The sequence below is a fragment of the Exophiala oligosperma genome (assembly GCF_000835515.1).
Source record: "Exophiala oligosperma strain CBS 72588 unplaced genomic scaffold supercont1.5, whole genome shotgun sequence".
NCBI classification, from domain to species: Eukaryota; Fungi; Ascomycota; class Eurotiomycetes; order Chaetothyriales; family Herpotrichiellaceae; genus Exophiala; species Exophiala oligosperma.
The window spans coordinates 2,479,709-2,507,702 of NW_015622822.1; the positions used below are offsets into that span (position 1 = coordinate 2,479,709).

The following is a 27,994-nucleotide window of genomic DNA, read 5'->3' on the forward strand; positions in this document are numbered from 1 at the left end:
GGCTGTGCAACAAGACGTGCACAGTCCGCGCCGCTTCTCCAGACTTCGACGACCCGAAAGTCGTACTTGTACAATATTACATCAGACTCATGACTTGAAAAATTAATGGATCTAAATGGAATATTGAGTTTGTGTTAACTGGGGCTTCTATACTATGTTTCTTGGTGATACCCAACACCAGGTGAGTTGGTAACCAGAACCTGCCCAGACTTGGGTGTGTCGATGACGTGAGCGGCTTGTTGCTTCGACGACGAGCTTCAAGCCACTTTGGGTCAATGCCACCAACTTGTCCCCTGCATCGCGAGCAGTTATTAAGCCAGCATTGTGCCCATCCATATTTTCCTGGAACTGTTGTAATTCATCATTACAATCTACAAAGCACGAAGCTACTACGAGTACGACACGAGCCAAGAAGAGCCCTGGAAAACACATCACTTTTACATCCCTACCTAGCTACTATTGTACAGCTTCAAGCTTCTCTAGCCCGACTTTATCTTTTGTGTACCTGCGCCCATTAAGATTCACCCAATTCTTCCCAACTCTTTGCAACCCTCTTCCACGTCACATTTCCAGTCTGGTAAGTCGAGCTTCCTTTTGCCATGAGTCCCATGTACAGTACTGTTGTGTGTCTGATGGTGGGCCTTGTCAATGACGTTGCTGTGTGGGCGGCCCCATCTTATCGCCCTCCGGAGTCCTTGTACCAAATATCAGCATCATTAACCGGCCTGATGAGACACCATCATTATTGACAGCTCAATATTTTGTACACACCATGTGCATTATTTATTGAAGCACATGCCCAGAGTCAATTGGACGGATGACGGGGGCCACTAGCAGCTGGAAATATGCAGCGCGCGCGCATGTGAGATGCTAGCAAGCTCCGAGGCAGCTGGGCCTGCGTGGTGCATGGACGTCGACCGGGGCTGTGGCTGGGGACGCATCTCTAAGCTGGGTCGGGGCCTTGACCAGGGGAACGTTAAACCTACTAGGCTCACTAGACCCGTTCTACAAGCAATGATCCAGGTGCCAACCAGCTCCCTTATCGCTTGTGGTGCCGCCTAGTGAGCCTATGGGGTGCCCTGTGCTTTGTCTCCCGCATCCATCCGGCACGTCATCAATCCACACAAGCAAACCACTGCGGCCACCTTCGTCCTTCACCTCACAATCTGTCTCACACCTTGGTTGCCGTCATTTCCAAGTCTATTATCCCCTTCGTTTCTTTTTCATCCCTACACTCCTATCACCGTTGCTACTGTTACGAGCCTACAGCAACGCCTCAAGCTCCCACGCTAACACTGTGTCTTGCGCACTCAGACTTCCTTGCAACCTCAAACCTGAAACTGTGCTCTGCTCTGCTCAATTGACCCGAGTACGAGCCCCGCCTCCTCTCACTACACCATCTTACCGCACCACTACATCCTCTCACGATGCATCGCACATACTCTATGCGCCAGTCTCGCGCTCCTACAGCTTCTCAGATTGAGAATCCTCCGCCGCCACCGTCCTCCACAAAGAGCGGCCGCCTGTTCGGTCGAGGAAACTTTGGTATGTCTGGCCACTACTTGTCGCACAACCTGGTCTGACACCCGCAATAGGACATGCTTTTAGGAAAGGAACCGCTGGTGCCTTTGGCCCAGATCTCGCCAAGAAGCTCTCACAGCTCGTCAAGATGGAGAAGAACGTCATGCGCAGCATGGAGCTTGTAGGGAGAGAACGAATGGAAGTTGCTGTAAGTTTCCCCTTCCAAGATCCACACCCTCACGCATAGAACCCTCGTACTGATTGCTTGCTCAGCAACAACTTTCCTTGTGGGGTGAAGGCTGCGACGAGGATGTTAGCGATGTCACTGACAAGCTCGGCGTCCTCATCTACGAAATGGGCGAACTGGAAGACCAATTCGTCGACCGATATGACCAATACCGCGTGACCATCAAGTCCATTCGTAATATCGAGGCTTCCGTCCAGCCTTCCCGAGACCGCAAGCAGAAGATCACCGATCAAATTGCGCAACTCAAGTACAAAGAACCCAACAGTCCCCGCATTGTGGTCCTCGAGCAGGAACTCGTCCGCGCCGAAGCCGAGTCGCTCGTCGCTGAGGCCCAGCTTTCCAACATCACTCGCGAAAAGCTCAAGGCTGCCTTCACTTACCAATTCGATGCTATCCGTGAACACTGTGAAAAGGTGGCCATCATTGCTGGATACGGAAAACATTTGCTTGAATTGGTTGACGACACCCCTGTTACTCCTGGCGAGACCCGTCAAGCCTATGATGGTTACGAGGCTTCCAAGGCCATCATCCAGGATTGCGAAGACGCCCTGACAAACTGGGTCACGTCACGAGCTCAAGTCAAGCCGAAGCTTTCCACTCGTTCCCGAAACCTGAGCCAGAGAAGAAAGAACTCTGCCAAGCGCGAAGGTGGCGTGGACCTGGCCAGTCAAGATCAACCAATGAAGGATGATCGCGATAGCTGGGTTCCTGCTGGTCAGCATGGAGAGTATGAGCAAGAGGAGGACGACGAGGAGGAAGAAGAGGAAGCGGAGGAGGAGCACCATGCCGGTACAAATGGTGAGTCCATTACAAGCCGTGACATTGAGACAAACCGGATGTGCTAACGTCATTACCAGGCCAACATCAAGTCCCTGCCTAAATGAAAACATCGATGGCGACCCTTTGTCGTTCCCGTCGGGAAAATTACAGTTGACGCTTGGATGAATGCTGAAGAGATGATGTTAATCGGAGAGGCAAATACCCAGCTGAACATTGGATGGCGCAGGCAGGTGTGCATTCGTCATTGCGCAATAGGTAATTGAGACATGTACGATTTGAGACTGAGTTTTTGGGACCGGAGTGTGTGAGAGTTGGTGAACCATTTCCTCACGTGGACTTGTACCGCGATCTTTTCTCTCTCACTTCCAAGCAAGTCAGCGATTCCAAGATCAAGACCAGCATACAAGAGTCGATTTGCGCGATGGAGAGTAGAAGAAGGAACAAAAGGATACACGCGAACAAAGGAACACGAGTCAGGTTTGTTTAGTACTGTAGTCAGTTGATAGCCATAATGAAATAATGGAAGCAGAGTTTTTTGAGTGTACGTGGACCTGTGGCTGAATATCTCTTGAAACTCCTCCTTCGTGGTGAGCATGACGGAGTATTTGGTCGTGATATGACGAAAATCCACGTACGTCGTGTGTGTGTGTGTGTATGTACGTGTCTACGAACGTCCGAAGTAGGAGTAATACAGTCACCACCTCTGGCGGTACCTTTGCGGTGCGATTGCGCGTCAACCAAAGGTACCTACGTATATGTTACCTTTACCTTGTAGATCATTTGCAGTTTCTCCATACAAAGTTGCCCGTTGTATGGCTTAACGAGTATGTAAAAGGTATATCCGGGGGGGGGGATTATTAGGCGAGAATTGATGGATGATCGATCAGGCACATGGCCCTCATGCAGCTAAACAATAATACGGTACTTGGTAAGAAGGCTCTATTAATAGATGCATGCAGTAAGTACATACACCACCCGTGCAATCAGCAGCTGACTGTTTTCTTTTTGGAGATTGTCCGGAGTGCTCTATACAGTAGTACGAGTACAAAGTAGATCTGAGAAGATTTCAAGTTGTATTTCGTCGATGGTCTTTTTCAGAAAGTAATTGCTGAAGCAATGTCCAGAGTCCAGCGATTCTTACTACAGATGGACGATGTCCTCGTCGCTGCAAGTCATGTCACTGACCGGCTACTACAAACGCCGGTCACAAGAGATGGTTTTGTGGGAGCATTAGTCTTAGAAAATGCGTCATCTGAATAGTTGTTGCGTATACTCCCAAGAAAGCATGATTCCTCACTCAAGACAAATACTGGATCTGAGGTGTGGCACCGATTCGTATCGAGATCTCGACAGTCATTTGGTCAGGTGGCCCAGAGAAGCGGAAGATGGAGATGGACAACTGTACAGGAAATCGATGTGTTGGGTTTCAGCCACAGCGAATTCGTCTGCGCCGCTTCATTCTATACGAATAGCGGTGACAAGCAAAAGGTGTTACGACTATTATTACTCCGTATTGTGTGCGTAAACGAACGAGGCACCAGCTGAGCCACTTGCTACGACGACTGTGCCACTTACTTGGGCCTCATGCTCTACCACTGGGGTTTTAAGGGAGTTTTATACAAATAGTGAGTGACCATGTTCTTGTCTGATCAATATTTCCAACCACAGTGAAGTGTGTCACTTCTTTCGTTATTCTACAAGACACAGACTTCTTACTTCGACAATTCCATCTCGACGAGATTTGATCTCTCATAAACCCTTCGTTCATCGGCCCATCTCAGCTCCCACACAGCCTAAAAAGAGATCCGTCTTGTTTGCTTCGCCTACGGCTGCGGCTACTTTGGTATCATACCAGGGACCCCAAGGACATACAATACCTCCCTACAGTTACTAGTAGTGGCCTAAATAATAAGGCTGTGGCCCAGTTGGATCTTCTCTATTAGTCCCAAACCGCGGCGGACCCTTCAAGTGCTTACGGCCCCCCAAACTTCAGCAAACGATTTACTATTATTACGGAGTCAGGACAGAAAAAGCGACCAATTCTTATTGTGTTAATTCCCAGTCTGCGATTCCCTTTCTCACCATTTCCTCTACAAGACTACCTATTCCGAATAACAATATCAGTCTGCACAACTTGCATCAATATCGATCGATCTTCTCATCACCCACTGTCATTTCCCTTGACAACGTCTTAACCACCTACTGACCTACGTCTTCCACCGACCTGTTCCCCGCACGATTCTCAGCCGCAACCCAAACGTTTGACATTCTCTCAAAAAAGACCGCTGCAGTCAGCAGGACTGATCAGGACGAAGGTATCTTTGGTGTGAGATCGACTGGACTGAAAAAGCAAATCATATTCTCAGTGCCCTGGCAAGGGTCATCACATCACCATCATCATGGTCTCAGCGGGCCGAGTGTGCTGTATCACAGCTCCATTCCTCCTCTCCATTGCCGTCCTGGTATGTCTAGTACTGGTATTCCTAGCTGGTACACATGACCGGAATAACACTCTTGACGACCTATACTTTCTCAAGGTAAGCATTTGCCCCGTCCTCGCTTCTGTGCATGAGGCACGACAGCTAACATACTGTATCCGTAACAGATTGACCTGCGGAACATAACCCTCACCTCGTCCGCCAATTTATTAGGTGATGGCAACTCCAACAACGAGACCGTCCTGGGCGGTGCCCTTCAAGCTGCCAAACAATCTCTGGGCCTGAAAGACTTTTACACTGTCTACCTTCGAAACTATTGTAGCTGGAACGGCGATGACACCTACGCCAACTGCACCAGCCCCAAAGCATACTTTTGGTTCAACCCGATCGAGGTCTGGGGGTTGAACGACACAGGCATCGACGTGGACGATTACCTCCCCAAGTCCTTCCGCCATGGTCTGGACGTGTACCACGACGCCAGCAAAGCCATCTTCTACTTGTACGTCATTGCACTCTCGGCCACGTCCGTCACGTTGTTGGTCGGCATCTCCGCCATCTTTTCCCGTTGGGGATCGTTTTTCACGACCTTTTGCGCGGCGGCCATGGCCGTCCTCATTCTCGGCGCCAGCGTCACGGTGACGGCAGTGTACGCCATCGTCAAGGGTGCTCTGAACGAGACATTGAAGAAGGATTACGGCATCAAGTCGACCGTCGGCACCAGGGTGTTGAGCGTGACGTGGATAGGAACGGCGTTTGCGCTGGGTGCGGGATTCTTCTGGCTTCTCAGCGTGTGTTGTTGCAGTGGCAGAAGTCCGTACAACCCTGCCAGCCGCGAGGCGAGACGGACGAGGGCCGAAAAGACACCCTACACGTACGAACGTGTCGGTAGCCCGTACTTGGGCCCGAGTGATCAGCAGAGTGTGCCGTTGAACACCTTCGGACCGAGACCACCTAGCTTTGCACCACAGCCTCAACATGGTACGGCGTATGAGCCATTCAGACCACAGCAGGTGTGAGCGGGGGTTTCTGGTTACGACCTTTCAGAGCTAGCAAGCGGGAACGGGACCCATCGTCTTTTCGTCTTTTGGTTTCTTGGTGACGGAGACAACCTTAACTATCTAAGCGGACAGGTATTGGCTTGTCTCCTCGGTATTGGAATAGGCGTTGGACAAGGTGCCTTGGGGACTTGAATATGAGCGTGCATGAGCGGCTGTTCTTTTCTTTTGGTGACGGGCAACGGGATATGCCAAAACGAGAACAAAATTGACTTGATCACAATACGCGCGTCCAGACAATTATTATGAATGACCAATGATCAATGAAGTGAATTATTGTTTTTTTTTGTTTCTCGAACGGAAAGTCTTGCGGAGGTCGTTTGTGAGTTCCATGAATCATAACCCAAACCCTCTCCTCTCGGCCCTTTACTGAACACATGGATGCTCCTCTCCTCCCGCCACATGTTGTCCCATCTGCCTCACGGCCAAAACCTCTCCTCTGCCTTTTTGAAACACGCCATGGCGTTCCCGCTGAACTCGTCGGGGTATTCGTTGTTGCAGGCGTGGGCTCCCTTGGTGACCACCCACTCTGCGCCGTCGATCAGATCGCACAACTCTTTTGACTGGCAATGGGGGATCAATCCGTCCTTCTCGCCGACGAGGACAAAGACGCTCGTCGGGTGTACGTCGGTCGCGGCTTCTTGTGTGTTTGTTGCCGCCGCCCCGAGCCTACCCACCCAGCCTCGACTGTCAAAGGTCATGATCACGTTCAACTGGGCCAGGTATGCCGGTAGACCCATTTCCTCGTCCGCGTCGTTCATCATCCCCTCCATGGTCGCCAGGAAGCCTTGTTGTTTTGGGTCGGAGAACCATTCGGGCGTGAAACACCACAGGAGAACCTCACGGCAGGCGTCCGCCACCGACATCTTCGTGGCCATGTCCCTCCACAAGGAAAACATCCGGGTACAAAAAGGTCCGGGGTCGGCGTAGGTACAGGCCAGGGTCAAGGACATGAGTTCGTCCGGTCTGACTCGGTCGTCGTCGTCGTCGTCGACGTCGTCGTCCTCGATCCCACCACCTTGTTTTTGCGAAATTGGAGAGTGATTACCGTACATCGAGGCGTAAGATTGTGCAATCATACCACCCATGGATATGCCCAAGATGTGATAACGTGGGAGTCCCAAAGTTTTGACCACCGCCCCTCAAATCGGACGCCATGTCCTCGGCGGTCCATTTCACGTCGTCCTCGGTGGCCGGCCTCGACGACAGACCGACCCCGCGATTGTCGTACGTCAGGACCGAATAACCGGCCTTGACGAAGGCCTTGATCTGATCCTCCCATATCACTTGCGTGTCCCCCAGGCCACTGATCAAGATCACCCATATACCCAAATCCTCGGGCCCGGCTTTGGTCTCGAGGGACCCGGGATCCCACTTGTGGATGGTATAGTTGATGCTCAAGGTAGGGGAGATTTTGACAACCTGCATGGTTTCGGTGGGGTCTTGCTCTTTCTTTTTTTTTTAAAAAAAAAGGAATGAAAACAATGAAAAAAAAAGCTCGAGACCAAAGAGTTTTGAATGGAGAAAAGAAAAGCAAAAGAAGTGAAACAAAAGGGAAGTGCTCAAGTGATGTCCTGATGGATGCTCTTCTGCTCTCTTAGTTTTTAAATTCGCTGGATAGGACAGATGGGAGATGGAGGTAAACTATGTACTCAGCAGTCTTTTCCCTCCACGTCAAGCTTGATTTCGAGGGAGGTGGTACAAAGACTTGGATAGACTGTGTCACCTACTTGTGAGCTTACTATTGAATCAAGCTGGTTGTTGAGTTGAAATGAATTGAGATACGGGGGTACGGATATGAGGTAGTTCAGATAAGTCGATGACTAACCAACCAACTTTGTAGAAACCCCCCACTCCTTGAACTCCCCCCAGCCTCATACGTGTACAGCCTTGTCTCTCTACCTACTACATAAGGGTAGTCGATATTACAATAATGTGGGAATACAAAAGGACTTGACCATCTAACCTGCCTTGGTCGTACACAGTACACAGTTACAAATCTAGTTCATGGCGTTTCATGTCATCGTTGGCTCTCTTCTTTCTTTCCCCCAACAATAACAAAACATCTCGAAACCATTCTCGAAATTGCTCTCTCGTTCACTTGCATTCTCATCTGTGGTTGTTCTTTTCCCTTTCTTCATCGTAATTCAAATGATCGACATTGTTCTCGTCATGACCTTCTCCGGACCAGGTGTGACTCCAGTAGGTGATTGTGTAACTGGGCCAGTGATCCGTGGCCAGGAGCAATTTACACCGTTGGGCGGAAAAGGACCGTCTCGTCGCCCAGCAGACATCCCGGACCGCCTCGCCGTCCCGCTGCCACGAGTAGGGGAAGATGTACTGGAACGGGAGGACCTCGACCGAGTGGGCCAGGCCCCTCCGTGGGGTGAACTGTTTCGCCGTCGGGTTCTTGGACACGTACTTGTCGATCCTCTCCCCCGCGAACCTGCCGTCCTCGCTCCGGTACTCGTTGATCTTGTCGAAGAGCACCGCGGGTCCGGTGGTGTCCTCCGGCCCTCCGCTCGTACCCTCGTGCATGGTCTTCACGACGTGCTCGAGAATGAGGAGGAAAAAGGGGTGGCCGGGGGTCGAAGCCATCCACGCGTTCGGGATCGAGTTGGGTTCGCCCGTGTCCACGCCCATCCTGCCGAAGAAGGCCTTTCGACCGTTCTTCTGAAGGTTGTACGTCGACACCGGTCTCGGTTTCGCGTGGGAAACCGTCGAGACATTGTACGTCTTGAACAAGTCGTCCGACGGTCGAAGGCATTCGACGTCAAGATCTGCATAGACACTGGGGTACGCCGTCAGTTTCTCTTTTAGCCTAGCCGTAGGACGTTTTACATGGTACATGCCCGCGGCCGGGGGGGGAGGGAGAGGTGGGAAATGGGTTTTCTTCAACTCCTTACCCTCCAAACATGTACATGTACAAATTCCGCACCAGGTCCGCTTTATATATGACACCGGGGAGAGCTTGGTATGTCGGTAGTAGCCACGGGAAGTGCATCTCCACCAACTTGTCATTGTCCTCGTCCGTCCACAGCACGTATTCCCAGTCGGGATGTCGTTGTCGGCACGACGTGCTCCATCTCTGGAATTTGGCCGGCAGTTCGGTCGACGACCAGCTCTGGTGGAACAGTTTGGGGACCGTCTGGAGGTCTTTCGAGATGGGCCTCTCCATCAACTTGGCCGGAGAGAGAAACTTGGCCTTGCCTCCTCCGGACGGCCGCCGCATCGAATCAGGTCCATAACTCTGTCCGGTGAGGGCGAGGATAGCCAGTGCACCGACGACCACGCAAATCGCCCATCGCAATGTTTTCCGCGAGCTGTAGTACTGATGGAGAGGGTTGATATTTCGAGGCGCTGGCCCCGAATCCATGTTTCGAAAGGATCGCGTATGGTATACGAAGCGACACCAAAAAGCAGATGTGCAAAACCCAGAGCACATAAAAGAAGAACGAAAAAAAGCAACGAGTTCTCAACGCGACAGAAGGAAGCAGTGGAAGAGAGAGGACGAGAACATTCGAGGAATGTCTCTGGAATGCAGCAGCCCAGCAGCCCAGCAGCAATTCTTTCAATCGAAGGGCTCAACAAGGGGGAGAAGAGGGGAGATTGAGCTTTTTAGCCCAGAGGGAGGGATACCACGCAACGGCGGGCTTGTCGAGATCCATGACTGAGAGATAACGAGTATTACTCCGTATCTAATGTGGTATGTACAGATACGATGGAGTGAGCTACTCCGTAACCGACAAAGCTGGTTGCTCTCTGGATGTGCGCACATGTTTCGAGGCTGACGTACCGTGTACAGTACGGGAGTGGAAGTGCAATCTCAAATCCCACGGCGTGTCTGAATGACGCCCACAAGAAAGATCCGAGATGGTGATCGAGTTGATTGGATTCGTCAGATGCAGCCACCAGTCCCAACCCATGAAACAGCCGGTCCAGAGGGCCAATGCAGGTCCCCGGGTCTTATCCGGAGGTTATGGCCTGTCTCTAAGCTGCTCTAGGCTCCCTTGGGCTCCCTTCGACTTCCTTGGAGCCCATTTTCTTGGCCCTCCCCCAATTAAAAGTGCCGATTCCTGAAGATGAGCGGCACCTAAACTCACTCCGTCCGTCCCCTTTAATGATCCTGTTCCCGCCGAGATACCCAGAGTTTTTTTAGGTGGCTTTCCACCGAGCTGCTCCTTATTGTATAGTAGTTCTGTTTTTTACTATCGATAGCAGTCCACAAATAAAATCTCTTGGACACCCTGATTTAACAAATACTACCGTAACGACGCGTGTTACACAGAATCGACGTGTCTCACACAAAATTTCACATTTCGTCGTCGTCGAATCTGAGATCCAAGAAGAGAAATCCAAGATCGAGAAAAGAGGTTGCATGATCAGGTATTGAGAAAAGAGTCAGGTCTGGCATTCGAAAACACGCCTGCATGAACTTGCACCTACTAGTGGGTCTATATTCACTTACCAAGTAAGTGATCATATACTCTATGTATATTACAAAAGTGAAATTTCCCTCAACAAAGAATCGCCTTGATGGCCCACTACCAAAGACTCACCACGTCGAATAGCGACTTTGTCCTAATGGTTTGGAGGTTGGGCTTATCCTTGGAAACTTCGCCTAGTGGGATTAAAACTGGGAGTCTGGCAGGTTTCCATGACTACTGTAGCATCTCTTCTTTAAAGGGAGGTGTGAAAGGTCATAGTCGGGATAAGTAACAGCAGAGCTGGGGGTTCGACCGTCCAAACTTTTTGTTTACCGGGAGGAATTTTTGTTTAATTTTTTTGAGGCCGGTGAAGGTGGTGAAGAGGTGAAGTGATGCTCCCCTGATTTGCAGTTACAGAAAGGCCTTTTGGCTGTCATTGTGTTGGCCGCCAGTATTCTGGGGGTTACAGGTAGCGATGTCAAGGATTGGTCTCACGCTTGCATACCCATTCACCATGGTTGAAGCCTCCCTCCCTCATTCAGTCTTCAACATTGACGATTTCAACATGACCAACGGCCGCCCCAATCTTTTTGATATCCATACGTGCTGGCGTGGAGTCTGGATATTGACTATCAAAGATTGTTCTCCCCGCCAACAGGTTTTCCATGTTTAATCGGGTGGAATAAACCAGATGCTGGGAGTTCGCATTCTCAACCTTCCTCTCAGAGTCTGCTCCATATCCAATATCACTCCATTTGCTTGTGTTCCCCTGCGGTCGCGACACTCCCACGAGTTGAGGAAACACCGAGATGCACCTAAAGTTATACTGCTTCGTTTCGCAGAGATTGGCCAAACCCCAGTCCACCGGTTTGTTGTAAGGCACCATACTCAAGTGGTATAGGACCTTGCGAGCACCTTGTTGTGAGATGGCATAGCCGGCTGTGCAAACACCCCCTTTTGCTTTGAAAACTATCCTTGTCCTGTTGTCACTACCAGGTCCTTCCCAACGCGACATATCTGGAACATCAACGTTTTGTCGGTGCTGAGGTGGCTCAACGGTAGGATCGTTAGGTATAACAAAGAATCGCCGTCTCTTTTCAGGAAGAACCCATGTTCCGCAGTGTCCGATCCAGAGAATATCCCACCCGTCACCATACGGAGAAATAGGATTCTTGTGATCAGGTGTCTGTAGCATGACTCTTGACCCGCGTGCGAATTGCACCAATTGTTGCTTGAAAGCGACATCCCAGTCTGCATCATCCTCAAAGACAAACGCCGTTGTCACTCCCTCGCGCACAATCCTCTGCGCAACATTCAGATGAGCTCGCCAGCAGCCGACGGCATTAGGACTTTGATCCATAGTCTAGTCATTTCTATCAGTTTTGAACTTGTCGACCCTGATCCACAAACCTACATGTGGGAGTGCCTTTTCCGGTACGTCATGGCCGTCCACTCCATCCACCTGCGTGTAGGTGATTCCTGAGAATGCTGCCTGCAAAGCGAATGCGTCTCTTTTGTCTGTGCGAGCTGGGAGCGAAATCATGTACACTTCTTGGAATCCCAATGTTTCATTTTGTACCCTATATATTGACCGATCATTGGTATAAGGGTTCGCGTCGAATTTCCGTCTGGAGGCGTCGACATGTCGAGTCAAGGGATTGGCAGGATCTGAAAGGCTCACAACACCCAGGTACATTGGTTGAAGCCATAGGCCCAAGAAGATAATGGTGAAGAGAAAGGCGAAGGCAAAGTACTTGAAGCGCAGTGACACTATGGGCATCATGTATTGCATCAGATCTCTTTCCTACAAGAGCAGGAATAAGACTGGAGGATCAATTGCATGAAAAACAATTCCTGAAACTGTATCATGGTAGAACGAGTGGACACAGCAGGTGACGCTGAAGGAATGCAGGCTGAAGATGGCTTCCGCGGCTCGGCGAGGACAAAGAAGAAGAGAACGGAGGATTCACCCTCGAGAAGCTTGATTAGGTGGTTTTGTTATTTCTCGAAGTCGAATTTTCGACTGGACCGATGATTCAGTTGACCATCAAAGCTCCTCGTTGCTCGCCAATCTGATCGAGTTGAGCGTGACCCTTGCATTCATCATCCCTTTCCGACGCCACACAAGTGTCGCCGTCCTGGAAATTCCCAGGTTACACCAAAACAGGCTCCGCGCATTCAGAGGTAATTGAGAATATGTCACATTGCACAAGCATTGTAGGGGAACCGGTCTTAATGTGGAAATTCTTCGTGAAATCGTGTTGTCCTTCACACCAACCCCATTCGACGCGATGCGATGCGAGCATCATCCGCAACCGACACTGGTCATTATCTTGGCGACGTGACACCAATTCAGTCCAGAACCGACCGCAGTATGGTCTCTGAACGAAATGGTTAAATAGATGGGCTGATCCTAAATCGAGCGGTGAAGGACTTTTCTTCCTTGCGGACCTTGGAGCTCGACATCTGTGGTTTTGGCGAAGTCCGCTTACCTAATGTCTTACGGAGCCTTGGCCTGTCTCGGTGAGGAATTCACGCCTAGAAACTATCGGCGTAAGGGAGGCGCCTAAAGATGCCTCATCAACCTGATGCCATGTCCTTCACCGACTTGTGCTTTGCCTCGTCATGGATCGACCTGAGGTTGAAACATGCATGTCCTCAGGAGGTTGTCTCAACATCTTGGAATGAGGGTCAATCACACCTCATATATCGCATACAACGAAGGTCTCTTGTCTTACAGGAATCTTCAACAGCACATCAACTGACTCAGGGTTTACGTGGCATTTAACGCTCAAGGGGCGGCGGCGCTATTGAGGCTTGACCACTTTAGCGCCATAAATGTCCAGGGCCGAAGAGCATCTGGACTTCACAATGGCATCTCGCAGAATGGCGCTTGTCCTTTTCCTCTTCGTCAACGACTCCTTTCTACCTCTTTCATCCTAATCTTGTTTCAGCCCCGGCTCCATTCTTTGAAACTGCTTTGCCTCTTCGCCGCAAGCAAGAGTCAGTTTCGGTGTTCAGAAAGCTACACAAGGAGCGGATGGAGCTGTCTATCGAGCGCCCCTACTATGTCAATGGCTGATCAATCGCACTACCATGGTCTTTCTCTTACCTCAGGTAGCCATCATGACACCAAGGACCACATGGCAAAGGCTGGTCAGAACTGTTTCGGCCCCAGTGTACTACTTCTCAGTACTCAGTGCAAGAGGATCCTTCGTCAGCTCCTTATTTCAGCAAGGTTCCTTGAGTGGCTCACTGGCTACTCCGTAGATGGCGTCTTCCTGTCGTCTTCTCGCTTGCTTATTAGCTTCCTCCACGGTTTTCAACGTTCGAGACCTTTTGTCTCTTTTTTTTCTGCAGTTTGTTGGCTTCTGTCGTCTTTCTTGCTAGTTCCTATATTGTGCTGTCATTGCTGCTGATTCTTGTTTTCTATCTCTTTCCCTTGTTTGCTGGACAACAAGGTCACTAATCCAGGCTTTCATACCACTGTTCCTCGGGCTGTTTTCCTGAGAGACAAACATTGCCGATCACACTTCTACAGACCAAGTCGTCCTTCGAAAACAAGATCAATATGGAGCAGGACAAGAGCCCCAGGCTCCAGGTCACCGATGCCTCTTCTTCGAATAGCTCGAATCCGAATGACCCTACCTCTCCAATAGTAGACCCTTCCTTCAAACCGTTTCCTCTGCGAACCAAGACCCATACCTCGCTGGAGTTGGACGATTACTTCCTTGGGCCTCGAGACATGAACCATCATTCAAAGCTACCCTACTTCCTTCGTTTGCATGGCAGTGTCTTTCCGAAGATGATTCTGCCTCTTGCTATTGTCGGTGGTTGGGCCACGGCCATCACATGCATCAGCAAGTTTGTGCACGACTTGGGCATCAACTCTGTTCTCTTGACCATCACCGGTTTCGTGGTTTCTCTTGCCCTGTCATTCCGATCCACGACCGCATACGAAAGATACATGGAAGGTCGGAAATACTGGGCACAATTGGTCGTCACGTCCAGAAACATGGCTCGGTTGATTTGGATTCACACCGCTGAACGCCACGATGTCAGCGAAGAGCAAGGAAAGGCCGACCTCCTGGGAAAATTGACCGCCCTGAACCTCGTCAACGCTTTCGCTGTGGCCCTCAAACATCGTCTGCGATTCGAGCCTTCTGTCGAATATCCCGACCTCCAGCCGCTGATTGCGAATCTCCACACTCTTGCCGGCGAAGCAGACCAGACAAAGCTGCAACCCAAGAAGGCGACTCCGTGGAAAACCGCAGGCGAGTACCTGGGCGTGAGCTTTGCAGAGTCGAACCCTCGCAAATTGATCAAACGGTCCAACGAGAATCTCGGAAACCTGCCCCTGGAGATCTTGACATACCTCGGGTCGTACATGGATCACGTCATGAAGAGCGGACAATTGAGTGTGCCGATTCATCAGACACACGCCATAAACAACATCGCCGTCCTGGCCGACGTTCTCACCGGCACGGAACGCATCCTGACCACTCCGGTCCCCATCGCCTATTCGATCTCCATCTCCCAGATCACGTGGGTCTACATCCTGGTCCTGCCATTCCAGCTCTACAAGTCCCTAGGGTGGGTGACCATCTTCGGCACCATCCTCGCGGCGTACATCATCTTGGGCTTGGCGGCGATCGGCTACGAGATCGAGAACCCGTTCGGCCACGACGTGAACGACCTCCCGCTCGACGCCTACTGCCGCGAACTGGCGGGCGACATTGACGTGCTGACCAGTATGCCTGCCCCGACGGCCGAGGAATTCATCGCCACGGCCGAGAACAAGGTGCTGTTCCCGTTGAGCATGACCAGCTACGAGAACTGGAAGTCGCGCTCCCTCGCGGACATCCGAAAGGCGCTGCGCTCCAAGGCCACGACCGCGGCCCCGAAACTGTCTCTCGAACGCGCCAATGCCCAGAGTCAAAGTACGAACGCTGCGACGGCCGTCCCGGCCTTTGATCCTAGCAAAGATAGACCCGATGGTAATGCTTGTTGAGGGAAATGCATGTTTCTTTTCTGAAATCGGCGTCTTGTTTCTTGTTTACGCGTCGTCAGTGACAACAGGCGGCCATGTTTTGTGTGTGGCATTCCTTCTTCTCCATTTGGCCGGGTAGGGTAGGGTTTGTTAGGATTTGGGCACTGGTATACACAAAAATTGAGATTGGGATTGACAAACCTGGCCACATGAAATGGTCACCAAAAAGCATCAAGCATAGCGAAGCATTAATGGTCATATACACACATCATCAGATCAATCACGATAGATGAGGAATGGGGAAAACAGTTTTTTTTCAAGACCACAAAAAGAAGGAGAATCATTTGTTTCTTTTTTTCATTTTATCACGTCTTGAGATTTTTATTGATATATCGTCCCTCTCTCTCTCTCTCCCTCCCCCTCTCTAAGCGTCCTTGCTCTTCTCACCCAACTCCCTGGGCATCTCACCGGCCTCGGCCATCTCGTTCATGACCCTCTCGGCAATCTTCATGGCGTCCACGCCGGCGGGGACGCCGCAGTAGGTGGTGGCGTGGAGGATGGCCTCCCTGATCTCGGTCTCGGACAGGCCGTTGCGGCGGGCCCCGCGGACGTGGACGGCCAGCTCGGGCGCCCGGTTGAGGGCCATCAGCATGCCCAGGTTGAGGAGGGAGCGGTCGCGGCGGGCCAGGCCCGGGCGCGTCCAGGCGTACCCCCAGCACCACTCGGTCACCAGCTCCTGGCCGGGGCGGGAGAACTCGGTGCTGCCGTTGGCGAGGGCCCGGTCGACGTAGACGTCGCCGACGACGGCCCGGCGCATGGCCAGCCCGGCGTCGAAGAGACCTTCGTGGAGCGGTCGGAGGGCGGGGTCGGTCGACGAGGTGACCTTGGGCTTTTGTTGCTGTTGAGACATGTTGTTTGTGTGTGTGTGTGTGGATTGACGTGGGTATGTTTTGTCGGTCTGGACAGACAGGTAATTGTGATTCTGTGTCCGAACGAGTCAGTCAATGAATGTTCTGGGGTATATCTGATGGACTAGCAAAGAACAAAGGTCAACGTACCAAGTCAATATCTGAGAAAACAAGGTACAGGTGTGAGTAGACAGCAGGTAGTCAGGAGGGGGGAGTATGCGTAAAGGACAAGAAAAGAAACGAAGACGATTTCACCCGGGGCTACACGTAGGGCTCTTCTATTTATTCAATTCATTCTACTCCATACTCCGTACGAGAGATTTCCACACGGTAACGAGCGGTTCTCTCTCTCGGTAACTCGATCCCATCTGGCTACTTCGTAAGAGAGAAAACCCCTCGAACGTCGAACGAGGAAGGGACAAAAAAGAAAAACGACCCCTCCATTTTCCCTCCACCGTGATGGGCTCCGCATTCGGAGAGGGTCTGGGAGTGACATTTCGATAACAAGTCGCAATCTTCTCCAAATTGAAACTCCGACCTTCTCCAACTCACTCACAACTTGGACGGTCTCCGATGCATCCTCGGGTGGCGGTGGATCATTACCCCGAAGTCAACAAGTTTCCGTGTGGACTTAGTGCATCGCGAGAATTGGGATGAATACACAGGAGTATTGGACTTCTTCCCGTTGGTCGTGGCTCTGTGTTCATTGTGCTGTAACGAATCCGGCTTCGTCCTCGAGAGGAAATACCACGTGCAACTGATATCCGGATCCTGCAGCCAATCCAAGTTCAAGACCAACTAGATTTCTTCATACGGAGTCATGTAACCTTACTCGTCTTAAAAAACACATGCACAATGCTCTATATGTCTTCCTCTATACGTACCGAATGTATCATCACGTCAGCTTGTTAGCCGTAGCCTCATCGGCATCTTTTTGCCAATCCTCTCGTCCTCCAAGATATCTGTACACCACTCTGGAGTCGAGATCTCTACATTTGGGATCATTGCTTGCGCCGTCATATGTAGCCAACCCTGCCTCGCCCAGTACGTTCTTCGATCCGACTCTCTTTGCCATCTCCAACGCGAGGTTGTAGTCCTTTCGCATTAATTGCACCTTGAATCCGTTCGTGTAGCCTTTCGACGACGGTGCCTCGGGATAAACACCGGGCACGGGGCAGAACCGGTCGCTGATCGTGTTCTGCGCGGTTCCCGCAGCAAAGACCTTGTGTAGAACTCGTGGGTCGAGACCGGACCGCATGCCCATGTCCATCGCCTCGGAGACGGCAATTGCGATGGTTCCGGAGAGGTAGTTGTTGGACAGTTTCGCCGCAAGTCCCTTGGACGGTCCACCGCAGGGGATGACGTCCTTGCCCATCATCTTTAGGAGGGTGGTGAGATGAGGCATGTTGGGGTCGGCACCGTCACAGCCAAGGAAGAATGCGATCGTGCCCTTCTGAGCGCCTACCACGCCGCCGCTCACCGGTGCGTCGTAGAATGAGGTCGTGGGGAATTTCTTGTTGATGTAGTCCTTTACCGCGAGACTGCTGGCTGTGTCGATGGTCGAGCAATCGAGCAGGAGCTTGCCGGCGACGTCACTGGAACAGATCGTGCTGTCACCGCCTTCTATGTATACCAATCGCACGTGCTTGCCCTCTGGCAGCATCGTCATAATTATTTCCTAACCAAACCAAGCCACATGTCAGTATGTCCGAAAGCCGCGTTTCCAAGGATGGTGGAGGGGATCTTACTGATTTGTCTGCGACTTCCTTTGCACTTGAGCACTTGACTATCCGCCTCGGGAACTCGCTGTGTAATTGGTCCACGCTCGCCTGGTTGATGTCGAAGACAAACATCTGGATGCTCTCGGGCAGTTTGGCCGCGAGATGTCCGGCCATGGGAAGACCCATGGCCCCTAGTCCCACGAAACCAAGGCCCGAAATCTTTGATAGATCCATGGTGACGTTTGTTGTTTACCGGAATGTATAGATCGAGCTTGGTTCGTAGAGGATGAAGTGATCGTGTGACAAGGAGATAGATAGGGTCACTGTCTGAAGATACTTGATCTGGTAGAATTCCAATACCGTCCTCTGAAGGTGATTGTTGATAATGAGGATACTTCAAAGGGGAAAACAGATATAGAAATGTTGCACGAAAACAAAAAATCTTAGATCTCGAATCTCGCAGGACGTCAGAGTTCCCGCATCGTATTCGTGAGATGCCATTTCGACACGCATCGCGGACTCCCAGAAAAGAAATATTGGGGTAAGTCCGAGGGAGCGAATTGCCGGAGACTTGGAGAAAATGAGGCTGACCACACGAGTGATATTTTACATAGATAGACAGGCAGGTACATGGGAAGTTTCGATCTTTTGTAGGTCTACCAATTGATCGTGCTGAACTTGTCAATGGCCCAGATGAGATAGTGCCCCTGAGATCGAATAATTCACGAGTTTGTTGAACGAGACTGGTATTGTTCTTATCGTGGCTACGAGTACGAGTACGAATGCGAATACGGATAAAGTCCCGATATGCTCTGCCATAAAAACTGAGGTCACGTGACGGGGAGCTGACTGCCACAACAGGATAAGGCTCGTTTTGCTGGCTAATGACACCTTCGAGGAAGCTGAGGCGACGTTCAAGCAGAAACCATTTACCTCAGCTTTCTTACTGTAATGGTGGTAAGATGATTGCCCTTAGATCTCGGCGACGCCAGCCACAACATCGTGTCAGTAAGATACCACCCAGCCCACAGTTGATCTGTCATCATCATACCTTACGATGGAGTCCTCCTATTGTGACTACAAACAAAAGGTCGATCATTTCGATTCCTGATACAGCGGATTGAACCGAGATGGCACATATTGAACCGAGACTGTTCCATCAGCACTGGTCCAGGACTATCGAAGATCGTTAATGGAGTACGCAAGGTACTTAGGTTCATCAATTTGATGATGGCCTACGGAGCACTGGTTTTGAAATTACACTGATGATGATACCTTGTCGCTATCTACTGATAGGAGCCACAGCGTGTACTACGCAGCAGAGCATCGATTCTTCCGATCGAATATGTAACGCGTACTCCGTAGGATGCGAGGTTCACATGTCGTCGGAACTGGTTTGTGTGCCTCTTTGGTGCAGCCAACAGGGTCTGGCTTAGGTCAGACGAACTCGTATCGGCTGAGTTCAGACTGACTACATTCAACAGTCCTTTCGTCCAACTCCGTATTGATAGTGGTACATTGCCACGCTTCAGCGTCCACACACACAAATGCCTGGCTGTCAGCGGTGACAACCTATTCATTGACCCATTACTCTGTACAAGCCATGTAGCAACACACCAATGAGAGTATGACAAAGTATTGCCTTTACCAGGAGATCATGTCCATTCTCGGTGGAGCCGCCCAAACCTCAGTCCTAAATCATCCAGCAGCTCCAGTTGCTGACCTCCCGGGCAATGCAAATGCCACCTCGAGGGTGTCGTCGTCCGTCCTTGTGACATTGACTGCTTCAGTCGCTTTTGACCTGAGTGCAAAAACCACTGCTTTGTTACTCAGCACAATCAGACTCCTCCTCTTATCGTTCTGGACATGGCGACAATTTGCGCAATATCGAACTTCTAATCCGAACTTACATAGGTAGGGATGGGTTTTCGCACCGAGCTAGCCTTCGAGGAGTTGAGAAGATACGCCCTACAAGTAAGGACACTACTTTAGTTACTCTGGATCACGATGGACCTGATGTGTATTCACTTCTGGGCACTGTTCAGTGGATACAGGATGACATGAATGGTACTGGGCAGCTACTCTTCTACCGAGATCGCCTTTCGGCACCTGCGTTGGATACCATTGTCTCAACCGTAAGCACATATGCGGCTGGAAGAGGTGGCTTTTCGATGGTAGTGTACTATAAAAGCTACGTTGGTCCCTTCGAACCCGCCAAACCTTTCTCTGGCTCGATACGCGTTCATATCCTTGCGATTATGGCTGTGCCTTCACTTCTCACGTCGGCCTCCGCAGTTGCTGCGGCGGCTGTTCTATATGTCAGTGCCGACGCCATGGTCAGTATGCTACCTACTCTGACGAGTCAATAGTTCACTGTCATTGCTGTTTACCGAATTTGCTTTCATCCACTAGCAAAGTACCCAGGGCCTTTGTTGTCGAAAATGACCCAATGGCCGGAAGCAAGATCCGCATCTCGAGGGCGACGATTTCTCGATTTGCACATTTTGCATGAAAAATATGGTATGCGAACACTGTTGACCTAACAACAGAAGATCCATCAAGCTAAGGAGTTTGTAAGGCGATGTTGTCCGCTATGCACCTAATAGTCTCTCTTTTCGGACCGTTGGCGCCCTGCATGATATATACACAGACCGACGAGCAAATGTGATCAAAACAGGCTGGACCGACGCCTCAATGCGAGTCAATGTCGGCGTCACAACTCACGTTGTTGCCGACAGACAACTTCACGCTGCTCGAAGAAAGTTGTTGAACCATGCATTTTCAGAGGGTGCCCTGAAAAATCTGGAGAAATTCGTCCTTGCCAACATTCGTGAATGGTGTGGCTACATGGCTGAACCTAAGGAGAATGGCGAGAAGGACTTACAATGGGGAAAGGAGCGTGATATGGCCCAGTGGTCAACGAACCTGGCCTTTGATGTCCTTGGAGATCTCTGTTTCGGCAAAAGCTTCAACGCCATGAAACAAGGCTCCAGCTATATACAGAAACTCATCATGTCCAGTTCCGTATTCCAAATGACGGTAAGTACTCCATGTCTCGCATGTCAGCCTCAATGTTTTGACAAGAAGCTTCAGATCGCGTATCTACCCATTCGGGAATTCATTTTCCCCTTGACCAAGCCAAGCATACTGTCCGTGCTTGGTAACGAGACCATCAAACAGAAAGTTAAATATCGACAAGATATAGGAGCGATGGTACAAGATCGATTTGCCGTGGAGAACTCGAATAGTGGAAAGTCTGATCACGACCAACGCAAGGACTTCTTTCACTATTTGTTGCACGCAAAGAACCCAGAGACTGGAGAGACTTTCAAGCCGATCGACCTGGTTGGAGAAGCAGCACTTCTGGTTGCCGCAGGCGCCGATACTTCCTCGACTGCTATGTCAGCGTGCTTCTTCTACCTTGTTCGCAATCCAAGAGTCCTGAGCAAGCTGCAAGGAGAAGTCCGCGCCACGTTCGATGACGTTGAGGAAATCAAATGGGGCGCGAAATTGACTGGTCTGCCATATCTGCGAGGATGTATTGACGAGGCCTTACGAATGTCGCCACCTGTACCGGGTCTTCTGGATCGTCGAGTCCTCCCCGGTGGGATGCTTATCGACGGGCACAATATTCCGGCAGGAACGGTGGTTGGAGCGCCTACTTACACCGTGCAGCATAATGAGCAATATTATCCGCGGCCCTTCGAGTTTCTTCCAGAGCGATGGGTCGAAGGGTCAGAGCCTTCTGTCACTGGCTTCGAAGTAACGCCAGAGAGGGTGAGCATGGCCAAGTCTGCGTTTCATGCCTTCAGCTCTGGCCCACGGAACTGCGTGGGCAAGAACATGGCCTACATGGAAATGCTGATCACCATGGCACGGACAATGTGGTTGTTCGACATCAGACTCAAGGAGGGTGATCGTTCGGGGGAGGGAGGCCCCGAGCTAGGTCCAGGACGTGAACGTGCTGGAGAGTATCAACTGACGGATTGGTTCATTTCTGAACGCCACGGACCTGTTTTGGAATTCAAGAAACGAGAGGTATTTTGACGAGAATCATCTAGGTATCTGAGTCAGCATAGGACATTTGCACATATTCATTTGATGGGATTATCTAGATAGTCAAGATTAATCAAGTGATTGTACTGGGAATAAATATCAGTATTTATCTCGAGTATTGGTTGTCTCCCCAAGCAAGTGAATTATCTGAAAAAGAGGGGAAATATTCTTATCGATCCCACCACCAAAAATCAAACAGCCACTTGTAACGTTGAGAATTCCATCAATTTCCGTCTGTGCCTAGATACATCTTCATCCCCAAACAAGACCTCCCCAGACGTTCAGGACTACGAAGTCCGAACACCCATTTCACCCGTACTGCAGTCTTTGCGGAAATTGCAACAAGACCTACAGATCAACAACTGTTGCCCTTGCCACGATGTTGGTGATTCGATCACTTCAATCTGGCTGACCGACCACTACGAAATTTTCCACCTGCATCACTCATCTTATTTGTTGGATAGAATGGCCGATGACAGCGAATATACTGAATCTGAAGCGCCAGTTGTGCCCGATGCTTCTGATAATGAAGCGGTGCCGACGGTCAACCGACGACGAGCATCTCTATACGACGTAGTGGCTGGTCGTGTGGGTCGTAATGGCTTTTTCACCCAGGAAGAGCAACAGCTCTCCAACATGGCCCCCATTGGGCCGGAGGAACATCTACTACGCCACGGCAGAGTTTCAGTGAAGACGCTTCTGACCGTTCGCGACCCAGGGGGAGAGCTCGCAGCAGCCCGCCGACTGCCCGACTCGGACATGCTCAAAGCCATTCACAGCTACGCCTCGGACTTTTACAACGCAGCTACATCGAACAAGGGCGCGTACGACTTTCGATCCTTGGACGAGACTGCACTCCTTGCAACTGCCATACTACTGGAGGAAGCCGTCAAGGAAGCGCTGGGTGAAAATGGAGACATGGTGTTTGTGGAACCACAGGGCCTGGAGGAGGGATTGGAAGAGACCAAGATGACTCGACACCAGATCAAGGGGAGAGTGAAGCCACGGACGAAGACTGACGAGTCGTCAGATGACGGAGATGGGGACCAAGAGTCACGGGCAAAGCGACCAAGACGTTGATAGCTACGAGCAGTAATACTTGTTCGAAGGATCTGCGCCAACCCACCCTGTTGCAAGCACTGTACAAAATCTTTCTGCGGTAGGGAGTACGGATATGCCGATTATCACTAGTCCGAGTCGTGTGCCCTTTGCGGCCATCAGTTTTTCCTCCCTGGCTGGTCTAGGGCGATGGAGTGGGCGTCTGTCTGTCCATCCTTGGGTCCATGCATGCACACATTCCATCACTTTTTACTGTAGCACTCGGGACCGGTCGGATCCTCTTCCTTGTACGCTGGAGAAAGCTTGATGAGATGAAGCTTTGCGATGTCGTGCTTGTCACACGTGTAGGGCATCCGGAAGTCTGGCGAAGTCTGCCAATAATTGTGCTACCTTTGAAAAGAGACACCAGAAAGGTTGATCCCGAACTCTTTGCACCTTGGGGTTCTCTGTGTAACGTAAATGGCGTTATGCGACGAGTCAGACTGGTCGACTGTCGAAGGATCAATGTGGCTTGGGGAGCGAACCACTCTTTTTGCTTTTTGTTCTGTGCGGAGGAAAAGAAAACAGGACAGAAGCAAGGAGTCGATTGGCCCTTGTAAGTACAGGTACTCTGTACTCTCGGTTGATCACAGACGGACAAAAAGCTGAGCGTGACAGGTGACAACAGCCTGCAGGCAATAGTGTGGATTGATGCATGCAAGACGCAAAATGTGTGGCCACTGATATTGGGAGGGCTACTGTAAGGGTATGAGTTTTGGTGCTTGCAGCATCCGTGTTTGCTGTACGGTACATACAATAGGCCTGCGGAGGCGCCTTGGGGCGCCTAGGATTTATCACTGCAGTATCTGTATCCGTATGGAGTCCTAGGTGCTACTGTAAAAGCAACTGCCACCCGGAGCTTTTACACCCTTGGCCCCTCGCCTACGGTAGCGGGGACGCCCGTGGTTCGCCCAATCCTCGCCTGGATCACACCAACTGACACAGGCTCATGGGCCCATTTCGACCACCCAAAACTTCGGATGGAGGAGTCTTCCCTGTCTCACCTGCCCTTCTCTGCGGGAACTGTACAAGTCCAGGCTGGTTCTCGACCTGCCAAGCTCCCCAAAGGCTTGAACACCATCGACAAGCCTTCGTCCACCCAACTTCTCCGTTCTCCAGTGTCGTGGTTCATCATCACTTGAACCAAAGCTTGGCCTCTTACGTTGCTTGTCAATGCAGGTATCCGATATCATTGTCGCCGAGTGCTGTATGTGAGCCCGACCATCTGTTGGAACACCTTTGTCGACCATTATCTGTCGCCAACCTCGCCCTAGAGCTTCGATAGCCCTCCCTCCCCTCCGAACCACGCCGACACCTGTCGACTCAGGCCACCACCCGCGCCTGCGCCCTGGCTTAAGCATCGCGCTCCTGCGCTGCCAGGACGGCGACACTGACAATTACAGGTATGGTTTTAGCCTGATATAATCCTTCTTGAGGCCGCACCGAGTCGACTGTCGGTCTGGCCTTGAGGTTCGCGCTGGTAGCATCGTCGTGGCGGCTGACCAAGCTGACACTTTTGTTCCCTCAGCCCTGCAGACTCCAAGCCACACCACCATCGCAACGCTGCTCTCGAACATTTTTGACCTCGAACCCCACCGTACATCTGCCTGCTCGAGCCAGGGATCAACAATGCTGTCGTTGAGAAGGCCTCGGTAGCATTGAATGGCTCAAGTTATGATGGCGATGCCTCTCGAGTCGCTGCTCACAAACCCCAATCCTGCAGTGCCTCGGTCACGCTCGATCCTCTCCTACTTCTCCAGTTCAATCGGTAAACATGCTCGAAACATGTTCGACCTCACCATTGAACCAGAAGACCCTTTTCGAGTTTACTCTCCCGGTCAAACCGTCAAAGGGCATGTTCTCTTGACGGTCACAAAGGGCTTCGACATCACTCACCTGGTGGTCGCACTGCATGGCTATGCAAAGGTTTATAAACACCAAGTCCCGCCAGGGGAACGGCTTCCTGCTCCTGAAGGGCTGGCAATAGGTAAAGGAACAAGAGGCTTTCAGTACCATGGCAATGGGCTGGCGACGCTTTTTCAGAACGAGCAGATTCTGTGCGGGAGTGGCTTTCTCAAGAAGCATGTCTATAAGTTTGCGTTTGAGGTGCCGTTTCCGGAAAAGAGTCTGCCCAGCACGATAGATGTAGGTCTTGCTTTCTGCCATTGTCCTCTGAAGGTTACTGACACTGTGCAGTTTGAGCGAGGAACGATATCCTACAGGCTGACCGCTACAGTCACTCGACCGGTGACAATCAGCCCAACAGTCAGTCGCAGTACGAGAGTCAAGTTCCGCGATCAGATTGATATTGAGCCCATGTTCAACCCGAAGTCTAGGGTCATAACACTCGAGCCCATTTCGAAACGAGGCAAAGTTAAGGTCGTCAAGCCTCCTTCCTCGACCTCTGCCCAGAACATTTCCCCCGCCAGCCACCTGACGCGAAACAATACGCAAAATAGCAACGCCAGTCGAAGTACTAATTCTGTTGGCAATCCACCTTTAAGTCCTGCGCCGAGTGAGGACACTGTGCAAACAAACGCCACCAGTACGAGTGCACAGAGCTTCCAAGTGACCGACGCCGAGCTGCCCTTCCGGAAACATAGTCCCCAAACCAGTGATGCACGGAGCAACGCAACCTCTTCGTCTTCTCAAACCATTACGGCCACGACGGAGCTTCCACGGCACGGTGCTCTACCCGGGGAGACGATACCGATTCGTGTCTCAGTCAATCATTCGCGTAATGTGCGAGGAATGGTCATCGCAACCTTGTACCGTCAAGCGCGGGTGGATATGCATCCACCGATTCCACTGGGAAACAACGATGGCAAAACGAAATCCGAGTATGAAGACGTGTATCCGAAATCGCGCACGGGACTAGGTGGCTTATACTTTGCCAACGCCTCACCCAACAGTGCTTTCCGAAAAGACCTGTCTCAGGCCTCGACCGTGATGGTTGTAAATCCAGCCACCATGACCGCAGATCTGTCCATGTCTTTGAAAATTCCCGATTCTGCCTTTCCGACCATTGCCAATGTCCCAGGAAGCATGATCTCATTCACATATCATATCGAAGTGGTGATCGATTTGTTCGGCAAGCTTGGCGAGACTCGGCTTTGGCCACGTCTCACTACCAGTGATCCAGTCTTCTCCCAGGCTGGCGAAGTTGGTGACCACTCAACGTCTAATTGGTCGCATGGCATTCTCGATACGACACCCTTGCGTCGAACCAAGGGGGTCATCACATTTGAGATGTCGCTCGTCCTCGGGACGCATGACAGCGGCAGAAAGAGAAGACAAAACAAAGGGGCTGAAGTTGAGATTCCAGAAGAAATGTCACAATGGTACGACCAGGGCGACCATGACGCGTACTACAACGGTGACTATGACGGGCAATATTACGATGAAAACGGCCAGCCATACTACGACGAACATGGCTATGACCTCAGTTATGAACAACAGTATTTCCCCGAGTATGCCACAGCAGCTCCAGAAATGATGCCTCCACCTCCACTACATGATGACATGGACGAAAAGTCACGCCTTCGAAGGCAAGAGCAATTACTGATGCCGAGCGAGCCGCCGCCCAGTGGGGAGGCCTCAACTACTGCAGAAGCATATGCTCCGACGGCGCCTGTGATCTTGCCAGATCAGCTCCCTGGGACCAGCAACTCAAGACAGGATGGGAATTCCACTCCTTCGACCTTCAACACGGCAGAGTCGGTCACATCAGCGAGATCCGGGGAAACGATACGACCGGGATCGGCGTCGCCGCCGCCGGCGCCACCTCCGCTGGGCACCGTCGAAGCCACCGATGACAAGCATGAACTGGAGCGAAGACGGTTACTTGCCCAGGCAAGCGCGCCGCCAGCGGAGGACGGGGGAGATGCCCCCAGCAGTTCTGTTGCGCCACCTCCCCTGGGCCCGAGCGCGCCTACAATTGACGAACAAGACGAATATAATGTACAAACACTGAATCATGATCATTCAGGGCCGGAGCTACCGCAGTATGAGCGCTGAAGGAAAGGGAATGTTTGCTTTTCTTTTTGGAATTTTTGTCATTTGCTATTCCATCACAGCGATGGCGCTGGGGGGAAAATTTTGAATGTTGTCGTGTTAAATCTCGAAAGAGGTGGATGTGGACATGGAATGATATATCACGAAGCTGCTGTGCAAGCCTTGTTTGGTCTCTCGAGTAGGTACTTCACTTCAGTCCCCCTGGGTAAGGGAGGTGTACGAAAGAATAATGTACCGAGTATGTGGGAACGCATTTTGAGACCAGCCAAATTTTTGGAAGTTTTGAAAAAATCAAGAAAAGTGGCCAGCTGGGCCTGACACGTCAGTATCAGTACGAATGAAAACATAGCTATGTTGTCCAACAAAAGGACCGAGTGACTTTCGAACGGCACGCGTGATACAGTCAATAGCTGGTCCGATGGTGAATGCCTCCCATCACCGCTGGGCTACTTGATGTCGTTGTCGATAGCAAAGGGAACACTCATATCAAGGTGAAGTCAAATCCCCGGGACGAAGATCTCACTCGCGCCGGTCTCATCAATGATCTGGATAACTCACTTGAACCCCAGCCAAGTACTCGGACCAATGAATTCAAAAAAAAAGGGCATCGGACATGGCGTGTGGTTGATGATTCTCGATCGTCGTTCGTCGTGTCGTCGTCCTCGGGAGTCTTGATCAGAGAAAAAGCTCGCTTACCGTTACCAAAACCCATGCACAGTATTAATACTCCGTCCGTACC

At 51.2% G+C, this 27,994-nt stretch overlaps 9 protein-coding genes across 11 annotated transcripts; 5 read left to right on the forward strand and 4 right to left on the reverse strand.

Moving 5' to 3' along the window:
- Positions 1-352: 352 nt before the first annotated feature.
- On the forward strand, positions 353-3,092 carry PV06_06214. Of its 2 annotated transcripts, XM_016407304.1 has the most exons (5): positions 353-577; positions 1,315-1,545; positions 1,596-1,729; positions 1,795-2,566; positions 2,626-3,092. In XM_016407304.1, exons 2-5 carry the CDS (start codon positions 1,428-1,430, stop codon positions 2,646-2,648), a joined length of 1,047 nt encoding a protein of 348 aa, XP_016262908.1. In that variant the 5' UTR covers positions 353-577; positions 1,315-1,427; the 3' UTR covers positions 2,649-3,092. The 2 variants fall into 2 exon arrangements, with proteins under 2 accessions (XP_016262908.1, XP_016262907.1); XM_016407303.1 differs by lacking the exon at positions 353-577 and having other exon boundaries at positions 1,068-1,545.
- Positions 3,093-4,621: 1,529 nt separating this feature from the next.
- Positions 4,622-6,291, forward strand: PV06_06215 (uncharacterized protein). Its single transcript, XM_016407305.1, has 2 exons — positions 4,622-5,085; positions 5,154-6,291. The coding sequence occupies exons 1-2, from the start codon at positions 4,948-4,950 to the stop codon at positions 6,000-6,002; spliced, it is 987 nt and encodes a 328-aa protein (XP_016262909.1). The 5' UTR covers positions 4,622-4,947; the 3' UTR covers positions 6,003-6,291.
- Positions 6,292-7,998: 1,707 nt separating this feature from the next.
- Positions 7,999-9,450, reverse strand: PV06_06216 (uncharacterized protein). Its single transcript, XM_016407306.1, has 2 exons — positions 8,948-9,450; positions 7,999-8,832 (listed from the first exon to the last, which is right to left on the reverse strand). Exons 1-2 carry the CDS (start codon positions 9,415-9,417, stop codon positions 8,151-8,153), a joined length of 1,152 nt encoding a protein of 383 aa, XP_016262910.1. The 5' UTR covers positions 9,418-9,450; the 3' UTR covers positions 7,999-8,150.
- A 1,556-nt stretch (positions 9,451-11,006) lies between these two features.
- Positions 11,007-12,248, reverse strand: PV06_06217 (uncharacterized protein; the record flags this gene model as incomplete). Its single annotated transcript, XM_016407307.1, has 2 exons — positions 11,007-11,831; positions 11,883-12,248. 2 exons carry the CDS (start codon positions 12,246-12,248, stop codon positions 11,007-11,009), a joined length of 1,191 nt encoding a protein of 396 aa, XP_016262911.1.
- A 1,462-nt stretch (positions 12,249-13,710) lies between these two features.
- On the forward strand, positions 13,711-15,796 carry PV06_06218 (uncharacterized protein). The gene has a single exon (XM_016407308.1). The coding sequence runs from the start codon at positions 14,040-14,042 to the stop codon at positions 15,477-15,479; it is 1,440 nt and encodes a 479-aa protein (XP_016262912.1). The 5' UTR covers positions 13,711-14,039; the 3' UTR covers positions 15,480-15,796.
- A 28-nt stretch (positions 15,797-15,824) lies between these two features.
- PV06_06219 (uncharacterized protein) lies at positions 15,825-16,368 on the reverse strand (the record flags this gene model as incomplete). Its single annotated transcript, XM_016407309.1, has 1 exon — positions 15,825-16,368. One exon carries the CDS (start codon positions 16,366-16,368, stop codon positions 15,883-15,885), a length of 486 nt encoding a protein of 161 aa, XP_016262913.1. The 3' UTR covers positions 15,825-15,882.
- An 893-nt stretch (positions 16,369-17,261) lies between these two features.
- Positions 17,262-18,459, reverse strand: PV06_06220 (uncharacterized protein; the record flags this gene model as incomplete). Its single annotated transcript, XM_016407310.1, has 2 exons — positions 18,115-18,459; positions 17,262-18,044 (listed from the first exon to the last, which is right to left on the reverse strand). The coding sequence occupies exons 1-2, from the start codon at positions 18,319-18,321 to the stop codon at positions 17,262-17,264; spliced, it is 990 nt and encodes a 329-aa protein (XP_016262914.1). The 5' UTR covers positions 18,322-18,459.
- Positions 18,460-22,376: 3,917 nt separating this feature from the next.
- On the forward strand, positions 22,377-23,788 carry PV06_06221 (uncharacterized protein). The gene has a single exon (XM_016407311.1). The coding sequence runs from the start codon at positions 22,609-22,611 to the stop codon at positions 23,221-23,223; it is 615 nt and encodes a 204-aa protein (XP_016262915.1). The 5' UTR covers positions 22,377-22,608; the 3' UTR covers positions 23,224-23,788.
- A 578-nt stretch (positions 23,789-24,366) lies between these two features.
- On the forward strand, positions 24,367-27,615 carry PV06_06222. Of its 2 annotated transcripts, XM_016407313.1 has the most exons (3): positions 24,367-24,644; positions 24,770-25,386; positions 25,438-27,615. In XM_016407313.1, the coding sequence occupies exons 2-3, from the start codon at positions 24,904-24,906 to the stop codon at positions 27,256-27,258; spliced, it is 2,304 nt and encodes a 767-aa protein (XP_016262917.1). In that variant the 5' UTR covers positions 24,367-24,644; positions 24,770-24,903; the 3' UTR covers positions 27,259-27,615. The 2 variants fall into 2 exon arrangements, with proteins under 2 accessions (XP_016262917.1, XP_016262916.1); XM_016407312.1 differs by having other exon boundaries at positions 24,367-25,386.
- Positions 27,616-27,994: the final 379 nt, after the last annotated feature.

Bases quoted from the DNA above. Each gene is read 5' to 3' on its own strand.
- PV06_06221 (XM_016407311.1), top strand. From the start codon at position 22,609: ATGGCCGATGACAGCGAATATACTGAATCTGAAGCGCCAGTTGTGCCC.
- PV06_06222 (XM_016407312.1), top strand. From the start codon at position 24,904: ATGGCTCAAGTTATGATGGCGATGCCTCTCGAGTCGCTGCTCACAAAC. The intron at 25,387-25,437 runs GTAGGTCTTGCT...GACACTGTGCAG, and splicing joins GTCTGCCCAGCACGATAGAT to TTTGAGCGAGGAACGATATC.
- PV06_06214 (XM_016407304.1), top strand. From the start codon at position 1,428: ATGCATCGCACATACTCTATGCGCCAGTCTCGCGCTCCTACAGCTTCT. The intron at 1,730-1,794 runs GTAAGTTTCCCC...TTGCTTGCTCAG, and splicing joins GAGAACGAATGGAAGTTGCT to CAACAACTTTCCTTGTGGGG. The intron at 2,567-2,625 runs GTGAGTCCATTA...CGTCATTACCAG, and splicing joins GCACCATGCCGGTACAAATG to GCCAACATCAAGTCCCTGCC.
- PV06_06216 (XM_016407306.1), bottom strand. From the start codon at position 9,417: ATGGATTCGGGGCCAGCGCCTCGAAATATCAACCCTCTCCATCAGTAC. The intron at 8,833-8,947 runs GTAAGGAGTTGA...GGCGTACCCCAG, and splicing joins TACATGTACATGTTTGGAGG to TGTCTATGCAGATCTTGACG.
- PV06_06218 (XM_016407308.1), top strand. From the start codon at position 14,040: ATGGAGCAGGACAAGAGCCCCAGGCTCCAGGTCACCGATGCCTCTTCT.
- PV06_06215 (XM_016407305.1), top strand. From the start codon at position 4,948: ATGGTCTCAGCGGGCCGAGTGTGCTGTATCACAGCTCCATTCCTCCTC. The intron at 5,086-5,153 runs GTAAGCATTTGC...TATCCGTAACAG, and splicing joins ACGACCTATACTTTCTCAAG to ATTGACCTGCGGAACATAAC.